Source organism: Dermacentor albipictus, chromosome 6, assembly GCF_038994185.2.
Source record: "Dermacentor albipictus isolate Rhodes 1998 colony chromosome 6, USDA_Dalb.pri_finalv2, whole genome shotgun sequence".
In the NCBI taxonomy this organism is placed as follows: Eukaryota; Metazoa; Arthropoda; class Arachnida; order Ixodida; family Ixodidae; genus Dermacentor; species Dermacentor albipictus.
The window spans coordinates 16,342,153-16,365,641 of record NC_091826.1 but is presented as its reverse complement, the minus strand read 5'-3'; the positions used below and the strand labels follow the sequence as shown (position 1 = coordinate 16,365,641).

The 23,489-nt window shown below is 45.2% G+C and overlaps 2 protein-coding genes across 4 annotated transcripts; one reads left to right on the top strand and one right to left on the bottom strand.

The window, feature by feature from the left end:
* Positions 1-1,502: 1,502 nt before the first annotated feature.
* On the top strand, positions 1,503-9,793 carry LOC135914435 (nanos homolog 3-like). Of its 3 annotated transcripts, none has more exons than XM_070540003.1 (4): positions 1,506-1,720; positions 1,927-2,088; positions 6,214-6,450; positions 7,550-9,793. In XM_070540003.1, exons 1-4 carry the CDS (start codon positions 1,678-1,680, stop codon positions 7,582-7,584), a joined length of 477 nt encoding a protein of 158 aa, XP_070396104.1. In that variant the 5' UTR covers positions 1,506-1,677; the 3' UTR covers positions 7,585-9,793. The 3 variants fall into 3 exon arrangements, with proteins under 3 accessions (XP_070396103.1, XP_070396104.1, XP_065303362.2); XM_065447290.2 differs by having other exon boundaries at positions 1,507-1,720; positions 6,214-6,408; XM_070540002.1 differs by lacking the exon at positions 7,550-9,793 and having other exon boundaries at positions 1,503-1,720; positions 6,214-6,666.
* A 10-nt stretch (positions 9,794-9,803) lies between these two features.
* On the bottom strand, positions 9,804-22,693 carry LOC135914433 (uncharacterized). Its single transcript, XM_065447277.2, has 2 exons — positions 20,725-22,693; positions 9,804-17,601 (listed from the first exon to the last, which is right to left on the bottom strand). The coding sequence occupies exons 1-2, from the start codon at positions 21,782-21,784 to the stop codon at positions 16,193-16,195; spliced, it is 2,469 nt and encodes an 822-aa protein (XP_065303349.2). The 5' UTR covers positions 21,785-22,693; the 3' UTR covers positions 9,804-16,192.
* Positions 22,694-23,489: the final 796 nt, after the last annotated feature.

Below are 23,489 nucleotides of genomic sequence, written 5' to 3'. Positions count from 1 at the left end.
ACTGCCTTCTCCGAGATGTAAAGGCGATTTGCGTGACGCGGCCAGATTTATCAGCTCAAGCGTACAAGACGTCGCGCCTAAGGACCCGACGGGATACGCGTCTCCCGCAAGTACTGGGCTCGCCGCGTTAAATAAAGGAAACGCGGGCAAGACAGATGACCATTATTGTTGTGGGACAAGAAAGGGTGTAAAATTTTCTACACACTCTTAAAACGGTTGCACCCTTTGGGGTATATTTGTCCCACAACGATAATCGTCATCTGCCTTGCTTGCGTTTCCTTTCTTGAAAACTCGGCGCTAGCTACTTTACTGTCGAGAATGCTGCGTCACACTGATAACGCGCATGCGGTTCGTGACTGGGAAGTACCGGGCTCGCAGCGTTAAAGAAAGGAAACGCGGGCAAGACACATGACGATTGTTGTGGGATAAGATACACCCCAAAGGGTGTAAAATTTTCTAAGAGTGCACTCTAAAAACAGTTGCACCCTTTGGGGTCTATATTTGCCACGGAACAATAATCGTCATCTATCTTGCATGCATTTTCTTTCTTTAACGCTGCGAGCCCGGTACTTCCCAGTAAAGAACGTTATCAGCATGACACAGCATTCCCGACAGGAAATTAACGAGCGCAGCGTTTTCAAGAAAGGAAACGCAAGCAAGACAGACGACGATTATTGTTCCATGGCAAATATACACCCCAAAGGGCGCAACCGTTTTTAGAGTGTAAGAGTGTGTAAGAAAAGTTTACACCCTTTGAATCGTATCTTGCCACACAACAATAAACATCATCTGTCTTGTCCGCATTTTCTTTCTTTGCGAGCCCGGTTCTTCCCAGTAACGAACGGCATGCACGTTATCATCATGACATAGCATTGCCGACAGGAAAGTAGCGGGCGCGGCGTCTTCAAGAAAGGAAACGCAAGCAAGGCAGATGACGATTATCGTTGTGTGGCAGATATCGTCATCTGTCTTGCCCGTGTTTCCTTTAACGCTGCGAGCCCAGTACCTTCCCGTCACGAACGGCTTGCGCGTTATCAGTGAGTGTGACACAGCATTCTCGACAGGAAAGTAGCGAGCGCCGAGTTTTCAAGAAAGGAAACGCAAGCAGATGACGATTATCTTTATGGGACAAATACATACCCCAAATGGTGCAACCGTTTTAAGAGTTAACGTTGCACGTAATAAAAAAAAAGGGGGGGGGGCAGAAAATAAAACGGCGTGACTCAGAACTGCATGCACGATTAAGAAGTCATCTGCCGACCTGCTCTCATATTTTATCGTAGTACTGGACCAGCCGCACATGCGTCAGGAAATTAAAATTATATATAATTGTAAGTCGAGACCACTTCCATCGTGGTCGAAACCGGACGTACGGGAAAAAAGAATCTGCTTTATTTCCTACGTTTCAGCCGGACCGCCGTAGGAAATAAAACGTTTTTTTTTGTTTTTTTTCGTGCGTGCGTCATCAACCTTCAAGTGCCTGTTCAACTAACCGGACCCCGGCAGATTCTCACTTTATATATATAATCATCACATATGGTCTGTGGACGACGAGGCCTCGGAGATAGCAGAGGCAGGGCGTGTGCACTACCGAAGTGAACAGCGGAGAGTGCGGGCCGACCTAATCGCCATCTGTAGTGCGAGGGAGCATTCGTACTCAAGCCTGGCCCCTGTAACATGTGCGCGTACAAAAGCCCTCTTGTGCGATCGGGAGCCCCTGGTACGCTGGACGCCTAGCGCGATGTCATTAAAGATGCGGGATGCCGTACGGCTTTGCTGCTTATAAATAGCTCGCACTTGCTTAAAGGTTATATTTATTTCCGATCGTAGAATTCCGCGATCACGGCGGCTTGCGCGCTTTTAGTTCAAATCTCAAGCGGTCGTCGAAAAATTTGCCGCCGAACTGACACTCTAAATTATTTGCAGGATTTTTCGCCGACGTACCCCCGGAAGAGCGTGACAAATACGTCATACCGCCGCTGCCGGAGGACAACGATGCGGCACCATTGCCGCGGCAAGGCACCGAGGGCCGGCAGATACGGGGCCGCAGCCACAGCAGTGGTGGCCGGGTGCCACATGGAGAGTCGGGTGAGCAACCACTCGCGTGATGAGACACTGCTGAGGCTCACTAAAGAGAAACACTAACACGTGGAACATTCAACTGGTCAAAGGTCGTTTATTAACAACGTATATGATATGGCACATTCGACTGCATGGTTCCTACCGCGCTCCAATGCGGTTTGCAGCGATGAGGAGCCCTCTGGACATTGGAGCCAGAGCTATAGCCTACCCCGTAGCCGAGTTCCAGTGTCGTATCTCGGTCACACTCCCAGGTTGAAGGTATGAACGCCTCCGAGGGGAGTGGGGCACCCTTAGTTAACCAGACGAATGTAAACCGCGCCGCGACTGCGTTCTAAAGCGACCTGCCGAATGTACTATTAGCTTTATCATGACAACAGACATGCTCCTATACCGTTATCAAATCCAGGATAATGCTATAGAAGTAATTTGTATTGTATTACACGGCCATCGGGGAACTTTGAAAGCGTTCTCGGAAGACCAGTGGAATGTGTAGCAAATCATCCTTAGACTGATAAAGCATCCCTTGAAATGTCTACTGTTGTTAATTTCGCATTAAGGTGTTGAAATACTAGAAGTGAAAATGAGGGACAAACTTCGATATTTTTTATCTTGCGCCGATGCCCCAATGCCAGCAGGTCAGTGTGATGTCGTGGATTTCGACGTATACATTCTATTTGGGCCGTTGCAGAACAGCCAACGTTCTGTAATTCTGCTAATTACACATAGTCTTTGGGCTTCTTTAGAATACTATGCCATCCATCTTTACTGACAAAAATAAGCTAGCCCGAGCAGACGTAATACGTCAAGTACTATACGTCATGGCCAGCTGGTGCGGGAATTTCAAGGCGGCATTGGCAACCATCTTTCATCTTCTCTGGCTTACCAAGGCCGTCTCTCTCTAAGAGTGTTTTTGTTGGGATTGTACTAAGCAAGGTGTCCTCCACGAAGTTGAGGACTGCTTTGAAGACGGCTTCGGTGGCGAGAGGGGTAGATTAGGCAGGTAGGCTCTGCTGGCAGAGTTTTCTCTCCGATGCATACTAAAATGCTACTCCAAGCCATTGATGACCTAGAAGGGTACAATCACATCGTGATCGAGATGCGAAATGACCAAGAAGCCAAGTGGACGCAACCTCGAGCTCCCATTCCCGCAACATGAGTGGCCTGGATGGTGCAAACGCCTAGTGGTGCAGAGCTCAACGAAACACATAGGTAATATTACAGTAAACAAGTGCGTTCCATTTCGTTGCTGTTGTAAATTTTTGGCAGCAGCGAAGTAGAATAGACTTGGTAACTGCATAATAGCTCTGCGTTACCATATGGCTGCACCGTACAGGCTATGGAGGAAGGAAAAATACTGGTACAGGCTGTCTGCATTTACGCCCCGGCTCGCCTTGTATTCCGTCCAATTTGCTTGCGTGTACGTAGTGGAATACTGGACACACTGAAACTTCTGTCAGAGTTCCCGGCATAAATTTTCGGCAGCGGTGAACCGTCATGCGAAAAATTTGCATGAGCAGTGGAGTAGAACGTTTGGTTACTGAAATATTAGCTGTGCATTTGTCTCGAGCTCTGCGCCACAAGGTGGCTGCAGCGCTCACATTTACACCACCTCCCATCTGGCAAAATAACCTGTCTGCGTGTGTTTAGCAGAACACTGGACATGCGTACAGTGGTCCGAGTGGATCAGACCGTAAACACTCCGTAAAATCTCTCTAAGTGGAGGCTTGGTAAGCCATAAAAGAAGCAGAACAAAATACATGCATAGCCTGTGCACTTCCATGAAGTTCCCGCACCAGTTTGACGCGACATCAGAAGTTTCTGGTAGTCTACGTAAAAAGGCTATATATAGTCTGCATTCTAAAAGGAACAAGTATTTAACCTGTGAGCCTTTCAATGACTCGTCCTGGTGTTAAGATATGCCACAGTCAAACACAAAGCAGTTTGGTATCCATGAAATCACTGTGACGTAATGGTGCTTAGATTGTGCGACTATATTTCAGAAAATGAGACCTTGGCATAGGTTTACATTGTTAATAATCAACCTTTTTCCATAAAATGATTAAAAGTATGTTTCGACAGAATAGTTTACAATTCTACACTTTTACCAGTCAGCTGCAAATGTCTCAAGAGATGTACTTGCAAAGTTGATATATTTTTTATGGCAAAGTTGAAGCTGTAAATTTGATGCTACAAGAATTTTTTTCCTGCATTTTGGTAATTTCTTTTTAAAGACCTCAATAAAATTTTGTCGACACCTACTTGATTGAGGACCTTAACAGAGAGAGTGTAAGAGTGGGGTTGAAGATTAATATGCACAAGACACAGATAATGACGAACAACCGGGCAAGGAAACAAGAGTTCAGGATCGCAAGTCAGCCTCTAGAGTCTGTGAAGGACGTTTACCTAGGTCAACTAATCACAGGGAACCCTCACCATGAGAAGGAAATTCACAATAAAAATGGGTTGGATCGCATACGGCAGACATTGTGAGCTCCCGACGGAAGCTTACCGTTATCATTGAAAAGGAAGGTATACAATCTGTGCATTTTACCTGTGCTGACATATGGGGCAGAGACTTGGGGACTGACAAAGAAGCTTGAGAAGAAGTTAAGGACCGCGCAAAGAGCGATGGAATGAAGAATGCTAGGCATAACTTTAAGAGATAGAAAGAGAGCGGTTTGGATCAGAGCAAGCAAGTATAGATGATATTCTAATTGACATTAAGAGAAAGAAATGGCGCTGGGCAGGTCACTGTATGCGCAGATTAGATAACCGTTGGACCATTAGGGTGACAGAGTGGGTACCAAGAGAAGGGAGGCGTAGTAGAGGATGGCAGAAGACTAGGTGGTGCGACGAAAGTAGGAAATTTGCGAATGCTAGTTGGAATCGGTTGGCGCAGGACAGGGGTAATTGGAGATCGCAAGGAGAGGCCTTCGTCCTGGCAGTGGGCATAAAATAGGTTGATAATGATGACTATTTTTATTTCGTTTCCTTTTGCTTAAGAGCGGATTGGTTGATTGGTGCATATGTAGTTTAGCATTCCAATTAAAGCAACACAGAGGCTGTGACAGATGCTGTAATAAGGCTTTCAGATTAATTTTGAGCATGCACTGTTCTTTAATGCACGCATAAATCTGAGCATATTATTTTTGGATTTCATACCCATCTAAATGTAGCTGGAGCATCTGGAAATCAAGCCCTCAGCCTAGCTAATGGTCAGAAGTGTCGCACCATAGCACTTCAAACCTTGACAGATCCTGGGAATGGCGAAATTGCCATTCCAAGAGAGGCACTCTCTCAATTTTGGACTTGTTGGCAATGAAACCTCAGTACATATACAGTATTGTCGTCTTATAGGCTAGCAATCGTAAGAGATCACATTTTGCATGAAAGCCTGTAGAATAAGGTTTTATCTATGTAATATCGTGCAAGCGCAGAATATATAGGTGGAGAAGCAAGAGTGAAAACATAGTGTGAAAAACATAAGAATGACATGAGATTACAGGTGGGCGGAGATGTGTTAAATTGGCAGATACGCTACTTCCTTGTCTAATAACTGGATGGATGGTCAACTGGTGCAATTTCACGTGGGCGCTGGTTGGCGTGCGTTTGGACGAGGGTGACCTTTCTAAAATAAGGGATGCATTTACACAACCTGCAATGCAGAGGAAGATCTGCTGTATTTTTGTTTTATGTTGTTGGCATGCTACTGGAGGCACTCATTGAAGCAGCAGCCCATTTGTCCTATGTAGGAGCACCCACACTTCAAGGGTATTTCGTAGACTCCAGTGATGCAGCTAGCGAGGAATGCCTGATGCTTCTTGTCGCAATCTTTTTGGGGGGATTGTCTCGTCTGACCCTTCTGCATAAGCCGCTCAGCTTGCCTGGGTCATGTGCCCCTTTTCTGTGTCCCGTTATGTGCACTGTTTGCTACAGTATAGTCTTAAAATCCACATTACAATTGAAGCTGAAGGAAAAAAAATGCTTGTGTACAAAGACATGGGGTCATTTTTGCAGAACCTAAGCTGACAATTGTCAATTCGGAGCACACTGGAAACACATTTTGAGTGGTACTTTCTTTTAAGAAAATATGCAGTTTGCAACAAAAAACGTATTGTTGTTGCATTGCAGGGGAGCTGCATCCAGAAGGGGCATTGGAGGCAGAAAACCCTGCCAACCTGGGCAGGGCCAGGGAGGAGCGAAAGTGTTTTGGACCCATTGGTGCGGCCAGACATAAGTGCGGCTCACAACCGCAGCACCAAGAGCCGCAGCACCAAGAGCCGCAGCACCAACAGCCGCAGCACCAACAGCCACCATTGTTGGAATGTGCGTTCTGCCGGCGTCTTGGTGAAACTAAATCATTCGCACGTACGCACATATTGCGTGACCCGCTAACGAATGCTGTGGTGTGCCCAATCTTGCGCAAACACCGGTGCGAGATATGTGGTGCCACAGGTGATAACGCCCACACGCGATCGTACTGCCCAAAGAAGCCCGAGGGCACGCATAATATGGCATTGCTCAAGAGCACACCTCGCAACAGCACGGGCAAGAGGAAGAAGTGATTTGCCACGTACGAAGTGATTTGCCACATACGTGGCAAATCGCTTCTTCCTCTTGCGTTTCCTATTCCTCTTGCGTTTCTTTTGGCACGGTAACAACAGGCATGATAAAGTCAAGCATCGGCTTCAAGATGCATTTCTGAGTACAGGGGCTACATTACTTGACTATCTGTCTACCGTTTTATTCTGTGGTGTAGTGCTTAGGGCTAGGATGTTGATATCTCAAAGCAAATTAGTGAATTATGGCAGTCTGTAACAGTGAGCAAAGGTATTTAGTCCACGATAATCAACACTGCTGTCCACTGAACCCCTTGTATCAGCTCAGGAATCCTCGCATTTTAACATACAGCTAATTAGCGTAAGCTGTACCAACGTATCATAAATTGATCACATGAGAACTGTTGCAAATTACTGTAAGACAAGTTTGCAGCAACAGCTGTCTAAACACCAAATAAAGTGTTCCCATTGACATTGGCACAGGGTGCATATATCACTCAGCAGCAAGTGACAACACGTGTTGTCACTTGCTGCTGATTGATATATGCACTCTTATAATTCACTAATTCGCTTTGAGACACCAACATCCTAGCCCTAAGCGCTACTCCACAGAATAAAACGGTAGACAGATATTCAAGTAATGTAGCCCCTGTACTCAGAAATGCATCTTGAAGCCGATGCTTGACTTTATCATGCCTGTTGTGACCATGCCGAAAGAAACACAATGAGCATCCTGGGCACGTTCATGCCAGGTGTCATTTATCTAAACGATGCCTGGCAGTCGAGCAAAATTCAAGCGCAGGCTTCAAATAAAGATGCCTTTCTGAATACAGGGGTAACGTGCCATTGTATCTCAATCAGGTATTGCTGCTTTGACAAATGTCTTGCTTTTCTTTTTCTTTTTGCAGGGTCTGGTATTCCTCGTGGCCAAAACCTTTTCTAAGAAAATAAACAGACGGCACAAGTGCCTGTGTAAACAAAAAAAGTTTGAAAAGTTTGATTCTATGTTGCTGTTATCTAGAGTGCTTGATTGCTAAAATCAACTCTGGAATGAATGCGTTGCAGAAATGAAGTTGACTTGGGAAGTTTGACGTATGTCGCCACCTTTCGGAACAGAAACTAAAGAGAAGCCATGCAAGAAATAAGTGCAAAAGGGATTATGACCCTCCCCATTAAAGAAATATTCAAATGAAGCAATGTTTCAACATTGCCTTCATTAATTATTGGTCAACAGAACTTATTGTCTAAAGGAGTATACTGTTTCATCGAAATATACAGTGAAGTTATTGATTTTAAATAACAAGAAATTGCACAGAAAGTTCGGGCACTGTACAGAGACATTCACTGGCAATTAAAAAATTGTCCGACTTGTCAACTGAACAGTCTGAAATACAATTTTCTTTTTTTAATGGCTTGAGTGTTTCGAGTTGGAACTATAAAAGCTACTTCTAATAAAAGATTCAAATATCTCAAAAGGTGGTGTCATACCTTGTGCAAGTTTGCTGTAGTGCTTTGCTAGGTTGTGACATGCATTGCAGGACACCTGGGTCGGTATTTTGTAGCGATGCCTTTTCCGTTTCTATTCTTTTTCAGGCTTTTCGCGCTTGGCCACTGGTCAGAGCGACGGTCTGCCCACATTATCAACACGATCAGGCGGCCGCGTGTGGTGGATGATAAGAATAGCATAGAATAAGGCGTAATGCATCGCTACAAAATAGCGGCCCTGGTTCACACCACAGCAGCTGTATATTAGCATCAGCCAAGGCTCCTCTAGCATAGTCTATAGCGCAGCGTCTATAGAGCAAAATTTGCAGAATTAATCAGTGGGGTCTGTTCTTGCAAGACTGCCAGTGTTTGAACAAGAGTGTTGGTATTCTAGGCATAACACACTTTCTTAAGACCAGCCTGATGCGCATAACAAGGAGCTCGGTCATCATTGTGCCGCGATAGCGAGGCTGCTGTCAACCATGGGTTGAATGTGAAACCATGACGCAGCACACTGCGTAAGAGGTTCTGCATAGGTGATTCGAAACACTTTAAAGTTTACAGGAAAACTGAGCTTTGTGAACCAAATACTCAAGAGTGCAGTAAGCTTTTTTCAGATGTCCGGTCAGAAACACCTGACATCAGTGTTGAAAGTGAAACTGTTAGTAGAAAGCTTAGTTCTGCATAAGAGTTCAATTTTACGTCCACTTCTACCGCTACCTCAATATTTCCTTTGCCATTGAGTGTACTTAACTGACCACATACTGCTTATTCTCGGGAATGTCACACTGGCCTATTTGCACATTTAAAATGCTCTCATACATTTTTACGCCATCCACGTCAGTGAATTAAGTGCTAGTCATATTTTATTTCAATACCGTGATTACTCGCTTGAGTACCTTTTATTTACTATTTTGTGATTGTTCACAGAGTTAACTGTTTTAGTATTTTTTTAAAAGTCTGAAGCGTACATGTGTGAATCTGTGTTCACGGGATGAAAGGTAGTTGAGAGGAAAGTGAAATTCATTGGGAAGTAAGACAGTGTGGTTCAGCCTATGGGACTGTGCAATTTCGCACCGACTTTGTGAGAATCGCAATATGCGAGTGCAACACAAATGCACAAGAACGCATTTCATCATAGGCTGAAGAAAACGCACACTGTGTGTTTGGTTCCCACTGCTTTTCCAGTAAAATATCAATCATACACAGCAGTGTAGCACGCCCCTACCAATGAAAAAGAATGCTTTGGCTGTTGTCAAACCTTTTGCGTCCCATGTCAAGTGGTGAAAATAAGTGCCAGCTAGTAAGTTCTTTTTATTCGTTGCAACATTCTACTTATGTGCAAGCTTTAGCATTACCATTTTAGCAGAATGCAGTGGGCAAAATTAGGACAGAAGTGCTGGATGCAATGTCGGGCTGTGCTATGTTCAAACCAGAAAATTGATCTCAATGCCACTTGCATTTTTTAAAACAATTTTGTGTGTAGTTAGCGATGCCAATTTTTTTATGAAGTGCTCAGTTGTACCATTGTTGTATTTCGTTACACTCATTCTTGATATTGTACCATTTACGTCTGTAATATAATGTATCGTGCACTGTTTTGCACACAGCCTTCGTGACATTCATACATTTTGCGAGGTCAATAAAGACCAGAAGTGAAAACAAAACGCTTGTCCATTCCCGTCATTAACCGTTTATTGTTCTTTGACTGCACTGAAGTGGCGGCAGCGCAGGTCTAGCCTTTGTCAAATAATTTACCCATTGGCACTTGTGAAATGACAGTTCACATGCTAAAACACATCTGAACTTTGACAAAACACAAACTTCACAAGAGAATTGCAATACGTGTTGCACACTTATGTAAAAACTCTTGACACATGGAAACCACACAGCAATGAAAGTAACACAAGACCATATAGAATTCACACAGCAGAACCTCGGGATGTTTTCTTAGGTATAAAGTCGTTGAAGATTGAGGTGACTAAGAGGTTGTGTGGCAAGTTTTTACCAGGCACTAAATAGCATCAAAAAACTCGTAAAGGGGTTCCACTATAGAGAGATCAGATGGCAGGACTTCAGTAACTACCCAAATGGCCAACACACAACTTCACCTGAGGGGTAGGTATGAAAATGAATTATGTAACGTGTGGAGCTTGTATATTTAGTGCCTTAGGAGCTAGTTTACAGGCAGATAACAGACATTTGACGGGCACAAAAGGAAATTCTTCCACTCCTATCGCACGTGGGCCATTCAAGTGCGCTTCAGTACATGGCTAGTGAAAGCTTATCATAAGCTTGCACCTTCTCTATACGACACCAACTGATATCTTTTGCAGCAGCACGCAACTTTTGCATGGGCATATCTGTAGAAACTCTTCAGCAGCACATTTCTTAGCATATCAAATATATGCAATGCTGACATGGCTGAATGAGACCACCGCCATTCTAAATTCACAAGTGAACCATTCAAAATGACAAGATAAGCAGCAATAAAATTGGACCAATGCAATTGGAATATTTCATGGCAATAGCTGGAATGAGGGCGATGTTTGCTGGACAGCTCTTATAAATTGCACATATAAATGAAAGTCCAGTTCCAAGCAAGCCACCATTAAATTTGATAGTGCAAATAAATCTTCATAAAAAGCGTATACATCGAATTGTTCCGTGGAATGGAAAAGCCTAATTTCACTGTCATTGTGGCAAAGCAAAACAGCCAAGATTGTGACCGTGTATCGCTTTGCTGCTTACTACTTGGTGTGAAATTTTCTGCACCTTCCTCAGTGATCATGCGATTGGTGTTGTGTGTTGCAAATGGGGCCAAGTAAAATGTGCCACATGGTCTTGGCAGGCTATGCAAGGCCATTGGCTCAGTACTGGTTGGACCGACATACAGCCAGTATAAATCCTTAGACACACAACTAGCACCATTTACTCTGCCCAAATGCTGTTGCCACCCGACATTCTTCACCGCTCCCGACGGTACACATGTAAGAGCCGGCCAACAAATCCATAGGCTCTGTCAGAGCATTTGCATGAGGTATGTTGCAACCGTGTGTAGAATCATGAATGTGCTAGTGAAAGGACAGAAGTTCATACCATTTTCAAGCTACATGCTATACTCTATTTCATAGTTAGCAGATAGTGCTACACAAGTAGTGCAGCCATACAAGTTTCACTTTGTGCGGTTGGTAGTACGTTAGTTCTTGATTTGCGACACTTTCTACAGTACAAGTACTTCATGTAGCATTGCAACATGCGGGCGCAAGATTACATCAAATTGAATATTTGTGCACCTTTGTTCTTCCGAGTAGACAACGTATGTTTTAGCCGTGATGCATTGTTGCCATAGAAACTTATTGCTCCACTCATTCGGTATAAAACTCAATTTCTGCAACACGAAAGTACAAGACAATGTTATGTAAAACTGTGTGATGCATATCTGTCTTAACACAAGTGAAGCACTGTTCCTTGGTTGCAGGTGCGAACAGCGAGAGAAGTCTTACTAGGCTTCTCTGCTAATTGTGAAACAGAGTATCTCTGTACCAAAAACGTACCCTAAACACTAGAGGGAACTCCGACAATGCTGACCTTCAGTTACTATGGGAATAATGTGCAAGTACATGGATGTCCAGTCTTCATGCTTGTGATTTCAGACATTCTTGTTGCATAGTTTATTACGCGTTACAAATTTCCAAGTGCTCATATTTTTGTAAATGCATCAAGTTCCTGCACCCATGCATAGTCATTGTGAATTAATAGGTGGTGTCCAAATCCATGCCCGAATTGCTTTTTATGGGTAACAAGCCGGTCCCAAAGGCTATGCTGCAGCTAATTGCATGCACCGAAAGTGATTCTGGAGCCATGTGGCCATGTTTTAGGCACCACTTATGCTGCAATGTTTTGTTTAAAAAGTCAGTTTCTCAAGTTGAAGCATCGATTACAATAGCAAATTAGTAGACAGCCATAATAAGTAAGGATAGTAGTTTTGTCGGACTTATATATAAACTTGTAAATACTTACAAACTAAACTAACAAGCATGGTGTCCGCCCACGCAGGCAAACGTGCACACTTAATGGCTGCAGACATTGTCAAAACGCTGGCATGAGCGAGTGAAGTGACCTTCATGCTGTCTATTGCTTCAACGCAAACTGAGTCGGCCCACCTAGACTCGGCCACCAAAGCAGATTGCTTTCAAGATAAAGCTCATGCAATCACGCCATATGCAGTTGCTGCTTAAGTACAATGCCTCGCTTCCCTGCCTTGCGCACGCGAGATTGAGCCGTCATCATTGGCTCACCCTCACACTTTCTCTTACACATACAGCATACAGTGCATGGCGATGGAGTTATTGCCTTAGGGCTTTATATGTAACATCACGACCGTAATGTTAAACGTGTCTGGAGTGTCCATATAATTGCTATCACAATAAACTGGCCAATTTGCGAAGTCAATGGAAGCCAGAAAGATGAAGTTTAGGCAAATCCATGTACTTTCCATCATTCCCCGTGCTGGCTGAACTGTCGAACTAGCAGCTCCCATAGATACTAGCACCGGAATTTCCTCCAGTGACCTGTCTAGGAAACCGTCTGCATCCACTGTTAATGTATGGGCACATAACATGAAACTGTTGCATCCTGCAACTGAACCTTGGCCATTGAGATTGAATGCTGCAATTATGCTAGGAGTACCAGTTATCATAGTGCGTGGGTGTTCATCCCACAGGCACTGCAACACAATCTTCCACTTGCTTAGCTCAGGCCTACAATTTTATGAACCATAGCCAGAGGCATTTGATGGGGGTGAGAGAGAAAGGATTGTCACTTGCACTACACCACTTTCTGTTAGTCGCAGCTTAGGGGATGCGGTTACGGAGACATCCATTCAGAACACGTTGCCACTGCTCTACAGTTTCATGCAAAAGTGAACCTGCAACAGACTGTGGAGAATGGTGACCTGCCGACACTAAAGGCACACATATAATCTAATGTGCCAGGCAGTGGCCGGCAACATGTCATGCCGTCAATGCCAGGAGCAGCGGAAATTTGCGTCTTGTTTAGCATGGTGCAGCGATTGTGGCTTGCGAACGAGTTTTCTTTTTTTTTTCTTTGGCGAAGGTGCAAACTCGGTGTACCTGAACTGAAGGCCGGAGTGCCATTGGATAGCCAAGATAGTGCGTGGTGCATCCTGATCAAGTCGTCCCGGCGTGAGATAGGCATGTTCTATTGTCATGTCGGCACTGTCATAGTGCGCCGAATGTTGCCGGTCAAGTTGGCTGCGCCGGGACGCAAGACTGTAGGGTGTCCACTTTCTGCCCAACTACACTCCGCTCCTCCAGGTTTCTTTAGACTAGTATAAAAAGATTTCTTAATTCACGGTAGCATAATTCTGGTTTTTGTTGGATTACTCGGAACGCAGATATGACTTGCTTGAAAAGTTGAACTATATGATCAATAATTTAAAAAATTTGCCACTTCCATTTTTACTAATTGATTTACGGCACATATTGCAATTTACAAATGGTAGTCGGTGGGTTTACAAGGCATACGCATCTATGTTGAACAAATTGTCAGGATGACACGAGTCGTGAGATATTAATTCTTGAAGTTTGAGACAAAATACACTGGCAATCTAGTTACTTTTTTGCTTGAATGCATAACATGTTTTCTTTCATTATTTGGAACAATGGCGCACATTTACTGCAAGTTTGATGGCACATATCTCAAAACCAGTGCCATCCTCATAACTAGTTCCAACTCTGTATGCCTTGCCGACTAGTTTATAAATTGCAATACGTGCTGTACAGTAATTGGTTAAAAGAACTTCTTGTTGGCGAATTATGCATTTTTTTGATTTAGTGCAAGTAATGTGTGCATCTTTGATCCAGTTCAATGATTATAATTGTGCTGTCAGAGGCAGTTTTAATATTCTGTATAAAAAAAAAAACACCTGGTATAGTCAATAAAGGGAATACCAGACATCCACCCAATTGTAGCAACTGCTACAAAGGAAACCCATACGAGTTCCTCGAAAGAAAAGCCTCGCAGTTGAAGAAAAATTCTTGAACCCGGCACCACCGCCTTTCCGGGGCAGCCACTCTACCATCCGAGCTAACCAGGCGGCTAGCAGACGGCAGGGCGAAGTCAAATTTATGAACAACTCGAAGCAAAGGTAAGAGTTTGCCATAGCAATTTGTAGCAATTGCTACAATTGGGTGGATGTCTAATTCTTCCTTTATGAATTACTTCTCTCCACATTGCAGGCTTCTTCAAACTACTACGCCAAACCTGGTATAGTCGTAGCAAGGGTGACCTGTGCCACAGATATACATATGTTTAAGAACTTTATTCTCGAGACATTCATGTAATGAGGGCTGAAAATTGAGTTGCCTGGTTTAACTAGCAGGTGGTGCAGCTGTGGGTAGGTACAAATAATCCTGGAGGCTGAAAAACAAGGCTGAGAAATTAATCTTGCCCTAAACTTCACACAGATAAAGATTAAATAATTGTTGTCAATACAACAATCAGTAAACCGGGTTTTAAAAAAATGGGGCATTTTACAATAACATCATAAAGTTGGCAGTTACGAGAACGTTGTCCTGCTCTAGCAACTGCAAGCAAAATGCAAGCACAATGGCTGCCATGCATTTCGGAGATTGGGCAAACATTGTAAAGATGCAGGAAGGAGGTTATGGTTAATGACAGAGTTGAACAAGAGTTATTCTAGCGGTTTGCAAGAGCACAGGATTAAAGTTCAAGCACAAGCTTTGAAAGTGTTGCTCAAGAACTGCCGCACCAGAACCCATGAAATTGCAAAGTGGACGTGGTCAGTTATCCCAGCTGCACAGTTGCAGGTTGGCAGGCAGTGTAGATGAAAACTGTGCAACACTTGCGCACTTGTCAAATGTGTGCGCACTAGATGGTGACACTTTGGCATGCTCTGGTGTTATGTACCAGTTGTATACGGATATTTCTCGTGGACCAAGAAACGGAAATTGACACGCCAATCGGCACGTGAAGAATCAATTTGCACAGGAGGTCAGCCCTCCTCCCAATTCCTAATTAAACAGACTCTTTGTGCTCCTAGCTTTCTTTGCCCACACACTTTGCGATGGCTGTCTTAATGTGTGGCACGTGACTGGCAAGATCCTGGTTACTAAAAAACTGGGGCAATAGTAGGGACAATGCTCCAGTGGTATCAGTATGCACACAATGTCCTGAAGTGCTGAGGTGTGATGGGCAGGTGCATCGAGCACATTTGGGAGGAGCCTCTTTCGCATTCTTGACCCATAGCCGACTGCAGTACCTGCAGCTCAATTACGTTTCTCTGAGCAGTTACTTGCAGATCATCCACCCATGCTATCTGGTGGAGTGACATCAAGGAAGCAATTACAACTCATGTCACCGACTCTAAATACAATAAAAGTGATGCTTTGTTGCTCCTACAGACACATGGCCCACAATACAGGATGGTCACAACTGAAGCAGATCACATGCTGCTGAAGATGCGACACTGATTGTGCAGAGAAGGGTTCTAGGCTAGACGATCTACAGATGCAGTACTGCTCTCTATTCAGCAAAGTCAAGGAGGAAGCAGTCAAGGTGTGTTTACGAAAATGGGGGGTGAGAGTTGGGACTAGCATCACTGGATTTATTAAAGCACTGTATAGTCAACTCGCAATCCTTGGAAAGCCTATGGTGCCAAGCATAACTGCGGAAACTATACAAGGCTGTTGGCTCCACAAGCTATACTGGTGTACACTAACCACTCACTATCCCTTGGCACATGAGAGGCTGGTTTATATTAAAGCTGTCATAGTGAATGTCGCTGCCTTTTACAGTAACTAGTACATGTGTAAAATGAAAGAATATATTCACACTTCTCAAACTCATGCTGTGAACCTTGCAAACATGATAAAGAATGCACACAAACACACACATTACACATCTCTCACTTGAATGCTACCCAAGACTGACGTTAATTACAAGCACTAGACATGAAAAGAGCCATGTCTGCATGCAGCACACTCACATGAAACAACCCAATGACTTATGACCAGTTTGTTTCAGTTTTCATAAATTAAATTAAAAGAACGCATTAACGAATTGACGTTACTGAGTTCTGAGGAGGTGGCACTGATTTCAGAGGAGGAGTTCAGAGGTTCATTCAAAGCTACCGATAAGATTTCCTCAGTATTGTCTACACCAAGGTCCCCCAGCTGTGCATCTAGGAGTGAACTCTGCTGGTCCACAAACATCATGCTAGACGAGTCGTCCAGGCTGGAGTGTGACTGAAGTGCCTGGACCTGTGACAGTGAGAGTCCCGATGCCTGCATCTGAACTACGAGATAGCGGTTTTCAGGATCCATTGAATCGAGCTGCGAGTCTGTTGACACGTAGGGGTCATCGAGGTTCAGCTGTGCCGAGTCGACCAACATCTGCCCCACATTACTAGATGTCTTACGTGGCCTGTAGGGTGCCTTGGCAGTGGCATTTTCACCGTGATGCTTCTCGTGGTGCTCTTTAAGCTTGTCTCGGCGTGAGCTAGTGTAGTCACACTCAAGGCACTTGAACGGCTTGTCATCGAGGTGTATCCTCTCATGCCGAACCAGGTGGCTGCGCTCGATGAAGGCACGGCCACACACAGCACACACATGCGACCGCACCGCTGTGTGGGTCCGTGTGTGGGCTTCCAGTTGGCTGCGTTTTGGAGAAACATATGTGCATCCTGAAAACTGGCAGCGGAAGACATTTCCGGTGTGCAGCCGACGGTGGGACAGCAGGTGAGACTGGTACTTGGCAGTGAAGCCACACACGTCACAGAGGTAAGGCCGGTCGTTGCGGTGGCTCTGCAGGTGCTGTTCCAAGGTGCACTTCAGTGCAAAGGCACGCCCACACAAGTCGCACACAAACGGACGTTCACCAGTGTGACAGCGCATATGGGCCACGAGGTTGGTCTTCTGCCGGCACCGGTAGTCACATGCACCGCACTGGTATGGCCGCTCGTCTGTGTGCCTCATGCGGTGCAGGAGCAACAGCTGTATCCTCTCACACTTGTATGAACAAGAGTCGCACTGGAAGGGCCCCTGACCGTCGCTGCTGAAATGGTTCTTCATGTGGGTGTAGTACTCGCGGTTCCACTTGCACGTAAACGTGCACAGGGGGCAGTCATACGTTTTACCTTTGCCATGTGCCTTGGCAATGTGCTGCTCCAGCCTTGCAGCGCCATAGCTAACATAGCTGCAGTGCTCACACTTGACACCTTCTTTCCAAACGGAGGATGGTATCTTTCCCGTTTGTCCATTGCTCGAGTCGTCTGTAGTGGCTTCAGGCTCCGAGGTCTTCACGCCTTCTGCCTCTGCAGTCCCAACTAACAGATTCCGCAGTATGTGATGTTTTTCGTCACTCTCACCTTCTGTGCTGTTCTCGTCCTCAATAGCTGCCTGCTGTTGGTGAAGATGCACCACGTCCTCACCTGCCGTGAAAAAAAAAAAAAAAAACGGGGGGGGGGGGGTATAGTAAGACCAAAACAGGAAACATGCATGTGCAGCAGTACATTACATCAACATTGTAAAGAATGAAACAATCACGATTATTCGTTCTGTGGAAGCTAGTAAGGTGGACGAAAGTTTATGAAAGAGAAAATTGTCACCCATCCTACAGTATAACCCCCGTATGCAAAAATGCAACTTAAGTTGAAGCCCATGCTTGACTTCATCCGAGTGACGCCTATCAGGAACGCGCCGAAGGAAACGCAGTGAGCGTCTTTGGGCACGTTGACGCCAGGCGTCATCTAAATCAAGTCAAGCATGTGCTTCGACTTAAGTTGCATTTCTGCATACGGGGGTAAGTGTCATCCTCCAGACTGTAGCATGAAGCTACAAAGGGAACCCTTATGCATTTCTCAGAAAAAGAAATCTGAATGGGTATTTTTGTAGCTTCGTGCGACAGTCGGGTGCGTCATCAATAATTGCTGCTTTACACAATTATTCATACATCGCTCTTCATGTGAGTTTATGATGTATGTCTGTCCATAAACAATTAAGTTGCCTGCTCTATATATAGCCAGCCATGCCACCATTCCAATAGCTAGCCATGCACCATTCTGCTAACCCTATTAACAGACCGAAAATTGTGTAAGGAATAAATACAACTGGTCAAATGCAATCTTGACTGCGCTAGTAAAACAGTGGAAGAAAACAAAAGTGCACAGTCTGACACTAGCATCTCTCTCTCCTTAAAGGGACACTAAAGGAAAATATTAAGCAGAGTTAGATGGATACATTGTTTGCCTAGAAGCCTATCATCATTTCCTGTGTCCAGTATATGATTTTGTCCCATAGAAAATTGCCACGAAAGATTCTGCTGCTCTTGAATTCGAATCGCCTGTGCCAAAATGGATGACTGGCATTACCTTCATGTGAACCCCCTACTTACTGCTCTCTATGAATCGGTCAATGCCACCCGAGGGGTCATAGTTCAAATAGGTGGCGCTACACTGACTTTACATTTTCTCGCTGTGAATGACGAATTCGTTGCTACAGAAGCCTAATCTCTCAATCTAGCTTGACTTAATATTTTCCTTTGGTGTCCCTTTAAAAAGCCAAGGTGAAGGAAACTGCAATTTCATGGCATGTAGATCATCTACGTTCTGACTGGCTCACCATCATGAGAACACCAATGACAGGAACTCTGCCGTCAGCAGTGGCGAGTGCATATGGCAAGCCATGTGAAGGAGAGAGAAAGGGAGGTCTGCTGATGTGAGCACACACATAGGCTGGCATCCCTCAGAATGTATTCACTGGCCAGCAGCTGCAGCAGCTGAGCTACTGTGCTCGGTTACATTAAATTGCCTTAAAATCTACAAATTGCCTGTTCCAAAAAATCCTTGCTCAAGAGATGTTCACTAATGATTGCCTTGTAAACAATATGCAAGAAACACTTGCGTTGCAAGTGGTTAAGGAAGTTAGCGCTCGTCCTGTGTTCTGCTTGTCCCTGTGTAATTTTTTGCGCTATGTATCCCAGTCTGAATGCACCCCTTAATGACCTGTGAAGTTATAATAAAGATGAATCTCAATATAACAAATTATGGAATATAAAGAGGGAAATTTACAATTTACATATATTTTGCTTGTACCAGCATGTGTGCTTACAACAAACATAGGCTATAACAAAGACATTTCCATGCTAGATGTGAGATTATTATAACAAGCTATCGCTGTATAAGGCAGCAGCAATTTTACAACGAAGCCACGCCTGTGCTGATTTGCGATGATGTACAGTGCAGCCGCTACTTGAACTTCAAATCGAGACAATGGCTCAAGGCTCTGTACTGTGAATCGACTCTCGACCAGAGATTATGCATAGTAAGGATTGCTCGGCACTTGACATTGTTCAGTTTGCTGCCCTTAGCAAGGACACCTTGTTACAAGTTTAACAAGTAGGCCCAGAAAATTGCCTGTGAATATGCATAAGCAGTGTAAAATAGTGAATTTAATGAATGCTACTGCACTAATTTTTGGTGCACAAGCTTCACTGCATGTATAAAGTTGCCTGGCCGCAGACATGGAGAGATAAGGGAAATCAGCGCAATTTTCGCGAAGCAATACTGTAGATCCCAGTATATAATGAGAACAAAAGCAGGACAAAAGGAAAAGACTAATGCCACATGGACTGTCGAAAAACTTCAGAATTACATGTAACCATAGCTGAAGCATGGGAACAGTTTTGTGTGGTTGCACTGCACTTGCACCTATGCAGCAATGAATACTTACTGATGTTCTTACTGCAATGTAAGAACATCTTGGGAAAAATTACCTGCAGCTACTTCTACTTGTGAGGCTTGGCTCACAAGTAGAAGCCACGATCACAAAGGCATGATCGAACAGTACACTAGCAAAGAGCCTAGCAAATGTGCTGGTGCTCCCTTTAACTCAGCAAACTGTCTGAAAGAGTACAATACTTTGCTGTACATGCTCGTTTTTGGGCATGGTTTGTAATGTGAAAAAATAACAGAGGAGAGACAGTGTCTTAATTTTCCCTCCTATACCCTTTTTTCACATACTAAACCACGTGACAAAACAAGAATGTACAGGAAGTCTAAGCATCAACTTGCCAAGAAGTTTCTTTGGGCATAATGGTGGCACAACAGAAGGAATCAAACGTGGGATACTTTAACGTGGGATACTTTAACAGGCATGCAGTTTTTAATGAAAACTGGATGCTAATGTCGCAGAAGTCGCCAAGCTCCATTAGGGGGTGAATAGGAGTTGCAGCCACGTCCAGACGTAGGTGACTGTTCCTAAATTGCAGGGCAAATACTTTCATGCAGTTGGTAGTGATCTTCCATTCGCAAGCAGGAATCAAACAATTTGAATCACTATAGCTTTTAATGGTCACTGAAAGTACAGCATGACACACCAGTGCACTGCAGTTGTTAGGTGCACTCGCATAAGGGGCGAAAGAAGCCATGTGATGAAAACGCCTAATTCTACAGTGAGGCACTGCACTGGCATTAAGTCGGGCTTAAATGTAAGCAGAGCTAAAACCGATTAAAGAGCACAGGCAACCTCAGTTGTGTAGCACAGGAATTACTTACCCATCCCCAGCACACTTTCACTGCCGTCATCTTCGTCCAGCAGCTCGCCACAGTCATCTGACGACAGCGTCTCGTCGTCGTCGTCCTCTGCTGCCGACCTCACAGCGCCAGGCGAGCCCCGTGCCTCCCCCGACATCTCCGCGCACAGAGCTTCGATGGCTGCAGAGACGGCAAGGTTCATAAAACTCTCCATGTCGCTCTCTGGCGGGTGCGAGAACTCCAGCCGCAGCTGTTCCCGCTTGTCTGCACTACTGCACTTGGGTGCCTCCACCATGTTACTGTCTAATGTCTCGAGGAGAAAATGGAGGCACCGGCGACTGAGCTTAAACACAGGGTCACGGCTTAGACACTGAGAAAGTGTGTTCTGGTCGACGGCGGCCCAGTCAACAAATGTGAGCAGGAGACGGAGCCAACCTTCTCGCTCTTCCAGGTTATGTGAGACCCAGCGTGTCACTACGTTCAGCAGTGGTGCGCCCTGTGGTAGACATAGCCTTCGATCAGAGATGAAGGCCACGAACCGCTCCTTGTCAAGCCGCAGTAGCCTTGGGTCGCTGAGGACATCTTCCACATTCTCGCTTACGAAACTTGCCACGGCCTTGAGCAATGTAGGAACATTGTTGGCTTCTGCCATCTCCCTGACGGCGAGGCAGTTGGCCAGATTGAGGTTGTGCTCCAAGTACTCAGCACAGTAGTTCTTGAGCTTGAAGATGAGGAAGTGGTTTGACAGCTGCAGGAGCTCTGCGACATTTCCCCGGTGAACACTGACACAGCCAGAGTACATGTACCGAAGGAATGATTGGAAGGCAGCTTGGTTATGGCAGGAGATGCTGAGGTGCTCCACTGCCACTTTCTGCATTCGCAGGATCGAGTCAAAGTAAGGGCTGCTGGCAGCCAGCACGCTGCGGTGTGCCCGATACTGGCGGCCTTCCACGTGAAGCACAATGTCGCAAAAGCGCCCTCTCTCTTGCTGCTGCCTAAGTTTGTGCATTACGTAGCTGCAGTGAGCGTTTTCAGCAAAGTTCATAACACTGCCACTGGCAAAGCCCGCGCGAGGAGCCATTTGACCCTACTCTAGAAACTTAGACCGTTCCACGTCATGCGGGCGATGTTCGACCACTGTCAGTGGCGTGAGATGCGGGGACGACCCAAGCCGAGTGCCGCAATTTGGAGGAGTGACGCACGCATCGGTCTCATTTTGCGCTGGAACGAACTTGCACGCTTCTTGTAGCGACTGCCATCGAAGCGAACCAGGAATGCGAAAGGGTTGAAGTGATGAGCAAGCGCAACGAAAGCCACAAACCCAAATGACGTCTCTGCTTACTGAACAAGACTCGGAAGTCGAAACCAAAAGATCATGAGCAATAACTGTACCGCACTAACATGGACTGAAAACGACTGTAAAAGAAAACGATACAAGTTTCGCAAGCTTACGTTGACTGACGCTCTATCGCACAGCGCTGGCAGAGGTGCAAATCGCGACGTCGGCACTGTTTTGACGACACCATCGGTGTGATAACGGATTTGCCTACCGAGCGCGAGCCATAATTTTGCGGCGTGACGCACGACTATAAAAACAGATCGCTGAAAGTAATGTATCAGTGAACACAATTGAAGCTTGCAGCCTTACCGACAGAACAAAACAAAAATAAAACGGGTGGAGGGGCTGGTGACAGCGGTACATTGGGGTATCCAACGCTTCTTGCTCGCACGACTATTAGGCTTAGGGGCGAGTAGGAGTCTTTTGGAGTCTTGGCCGCAGCGCGACATCTGACGGAAGCACACGGTCAATACTCGTGGTGAATTACGTCCACACAGTAAAAAACTTAAACGCAATACAACAACAAAATGAGACAGCTGATATAGGGTAAAGCGAATTTGCGAAATACTCAATGAAATCGCCCAACTGATCCCACCGAGGAAGTTTACTGATGCCACTTGACAGTAAGGAAGCCAAGCAGCAGGAAACTGATGATGTTGCCATGGTTACAAGAAACCGTACAGGACGCATGAGATCACGTTTTATTCGCTAGATATATCAATTCAAGATATATCAACTTAAGTCCACTCAGCCAGACGCCTCAAAATGCGGATATTAGCGAACGCAAGCACAATAAACGACGTCTCCAGAACAAAAAGCTTCGGAACGCCGAATGCCAAGCGCCCCAGCACAACTTCGTCGCCCGTAGACGGTGGTTTGGAAGTGGATATTGAAGCGAGAAAATTGTGCCCTCACTTTCGTGTTTTTTTATGTCACAAGTGACCTTCCGTGACGCGCCATAGCACGTTTTTCTTTTATTTCGTTTCGTTATGCAGGGCTGTCAATCGAAGTGGTCAGGTGTGTCCAACTGTTCCGTTTTACAGACTGTAATGAGGTTTACTGCTATACAAACTACTTCGACTGACAAGTACGAAAAGTCCCATTAACTAACTACAACACCCACGTTACAGGAACTGGAACATTAACAACAACTGAGCGCATCAGGTGAGCCGCTATGAGATGCAAACACAAGCTCTCTTGACTATGCTATGGGTATTAATGGCGGATCACAAACTTGCCGGCGTTTTAAAACAAGCATGTGCTAAGCGCCACTATGCTTGTTTTGAGCTTAATAGACACCGCAACAACTCGAGATAATACCCAGCTAAGCTCGAGTGACAGGAAGTGCGAAGTACTTACCGCTGACACCTTCGGGGGCAACACATCCGAACCGTTGCAGATGGTGAAGTGACGCTCAGGCCCGAACAAAGGGCATTATCGCCGCTCG

What these genes read in the sequence shown, in the direction of transcription:
- LOC135914435 (XM_070540002.1), top strand. Translation starts at nt 1,678, where the DNA reads ATGTGCGCGTACAAAAGCCCTCTTGTGCGATCGGGAGCCCCTG. An exon ending in TGTGCGATCGGGAGCCCCTG is followed by an intron (nt 1,721 to 1,926) that starts GTACGCTGGACG and finishes AATTATTTGCAG; the next exon opens with GATTTTTCGCCGACGTACCC. An exon ending in GGTGCCACATGGAGAGTCGG is followed by an intron (nt 2,089 to 6,213) that starts GTGAGCAACCAC and finishes GTTGCATTGCAG; the next exon opens with GGGAGCTGCATCCAGAAGGG.
- LOC135914433 (XM_065447277.2), bottom strand. Translation starts at nt 21,784, where the DNA reads ATGGCTCCTCGCGCGGGCTTTGCCAGTGGCAGTGTTATGAACTTTGCT. An exon ending in TGAAAGTGTGCTGGGGATGG is followed by an intron (nt 17,602 to 20,724) that starts GTAAGTAATTCC and finishes TTTTCACGGCAG; the next exon opens with GTGAGGACGTGGTGCATCTT.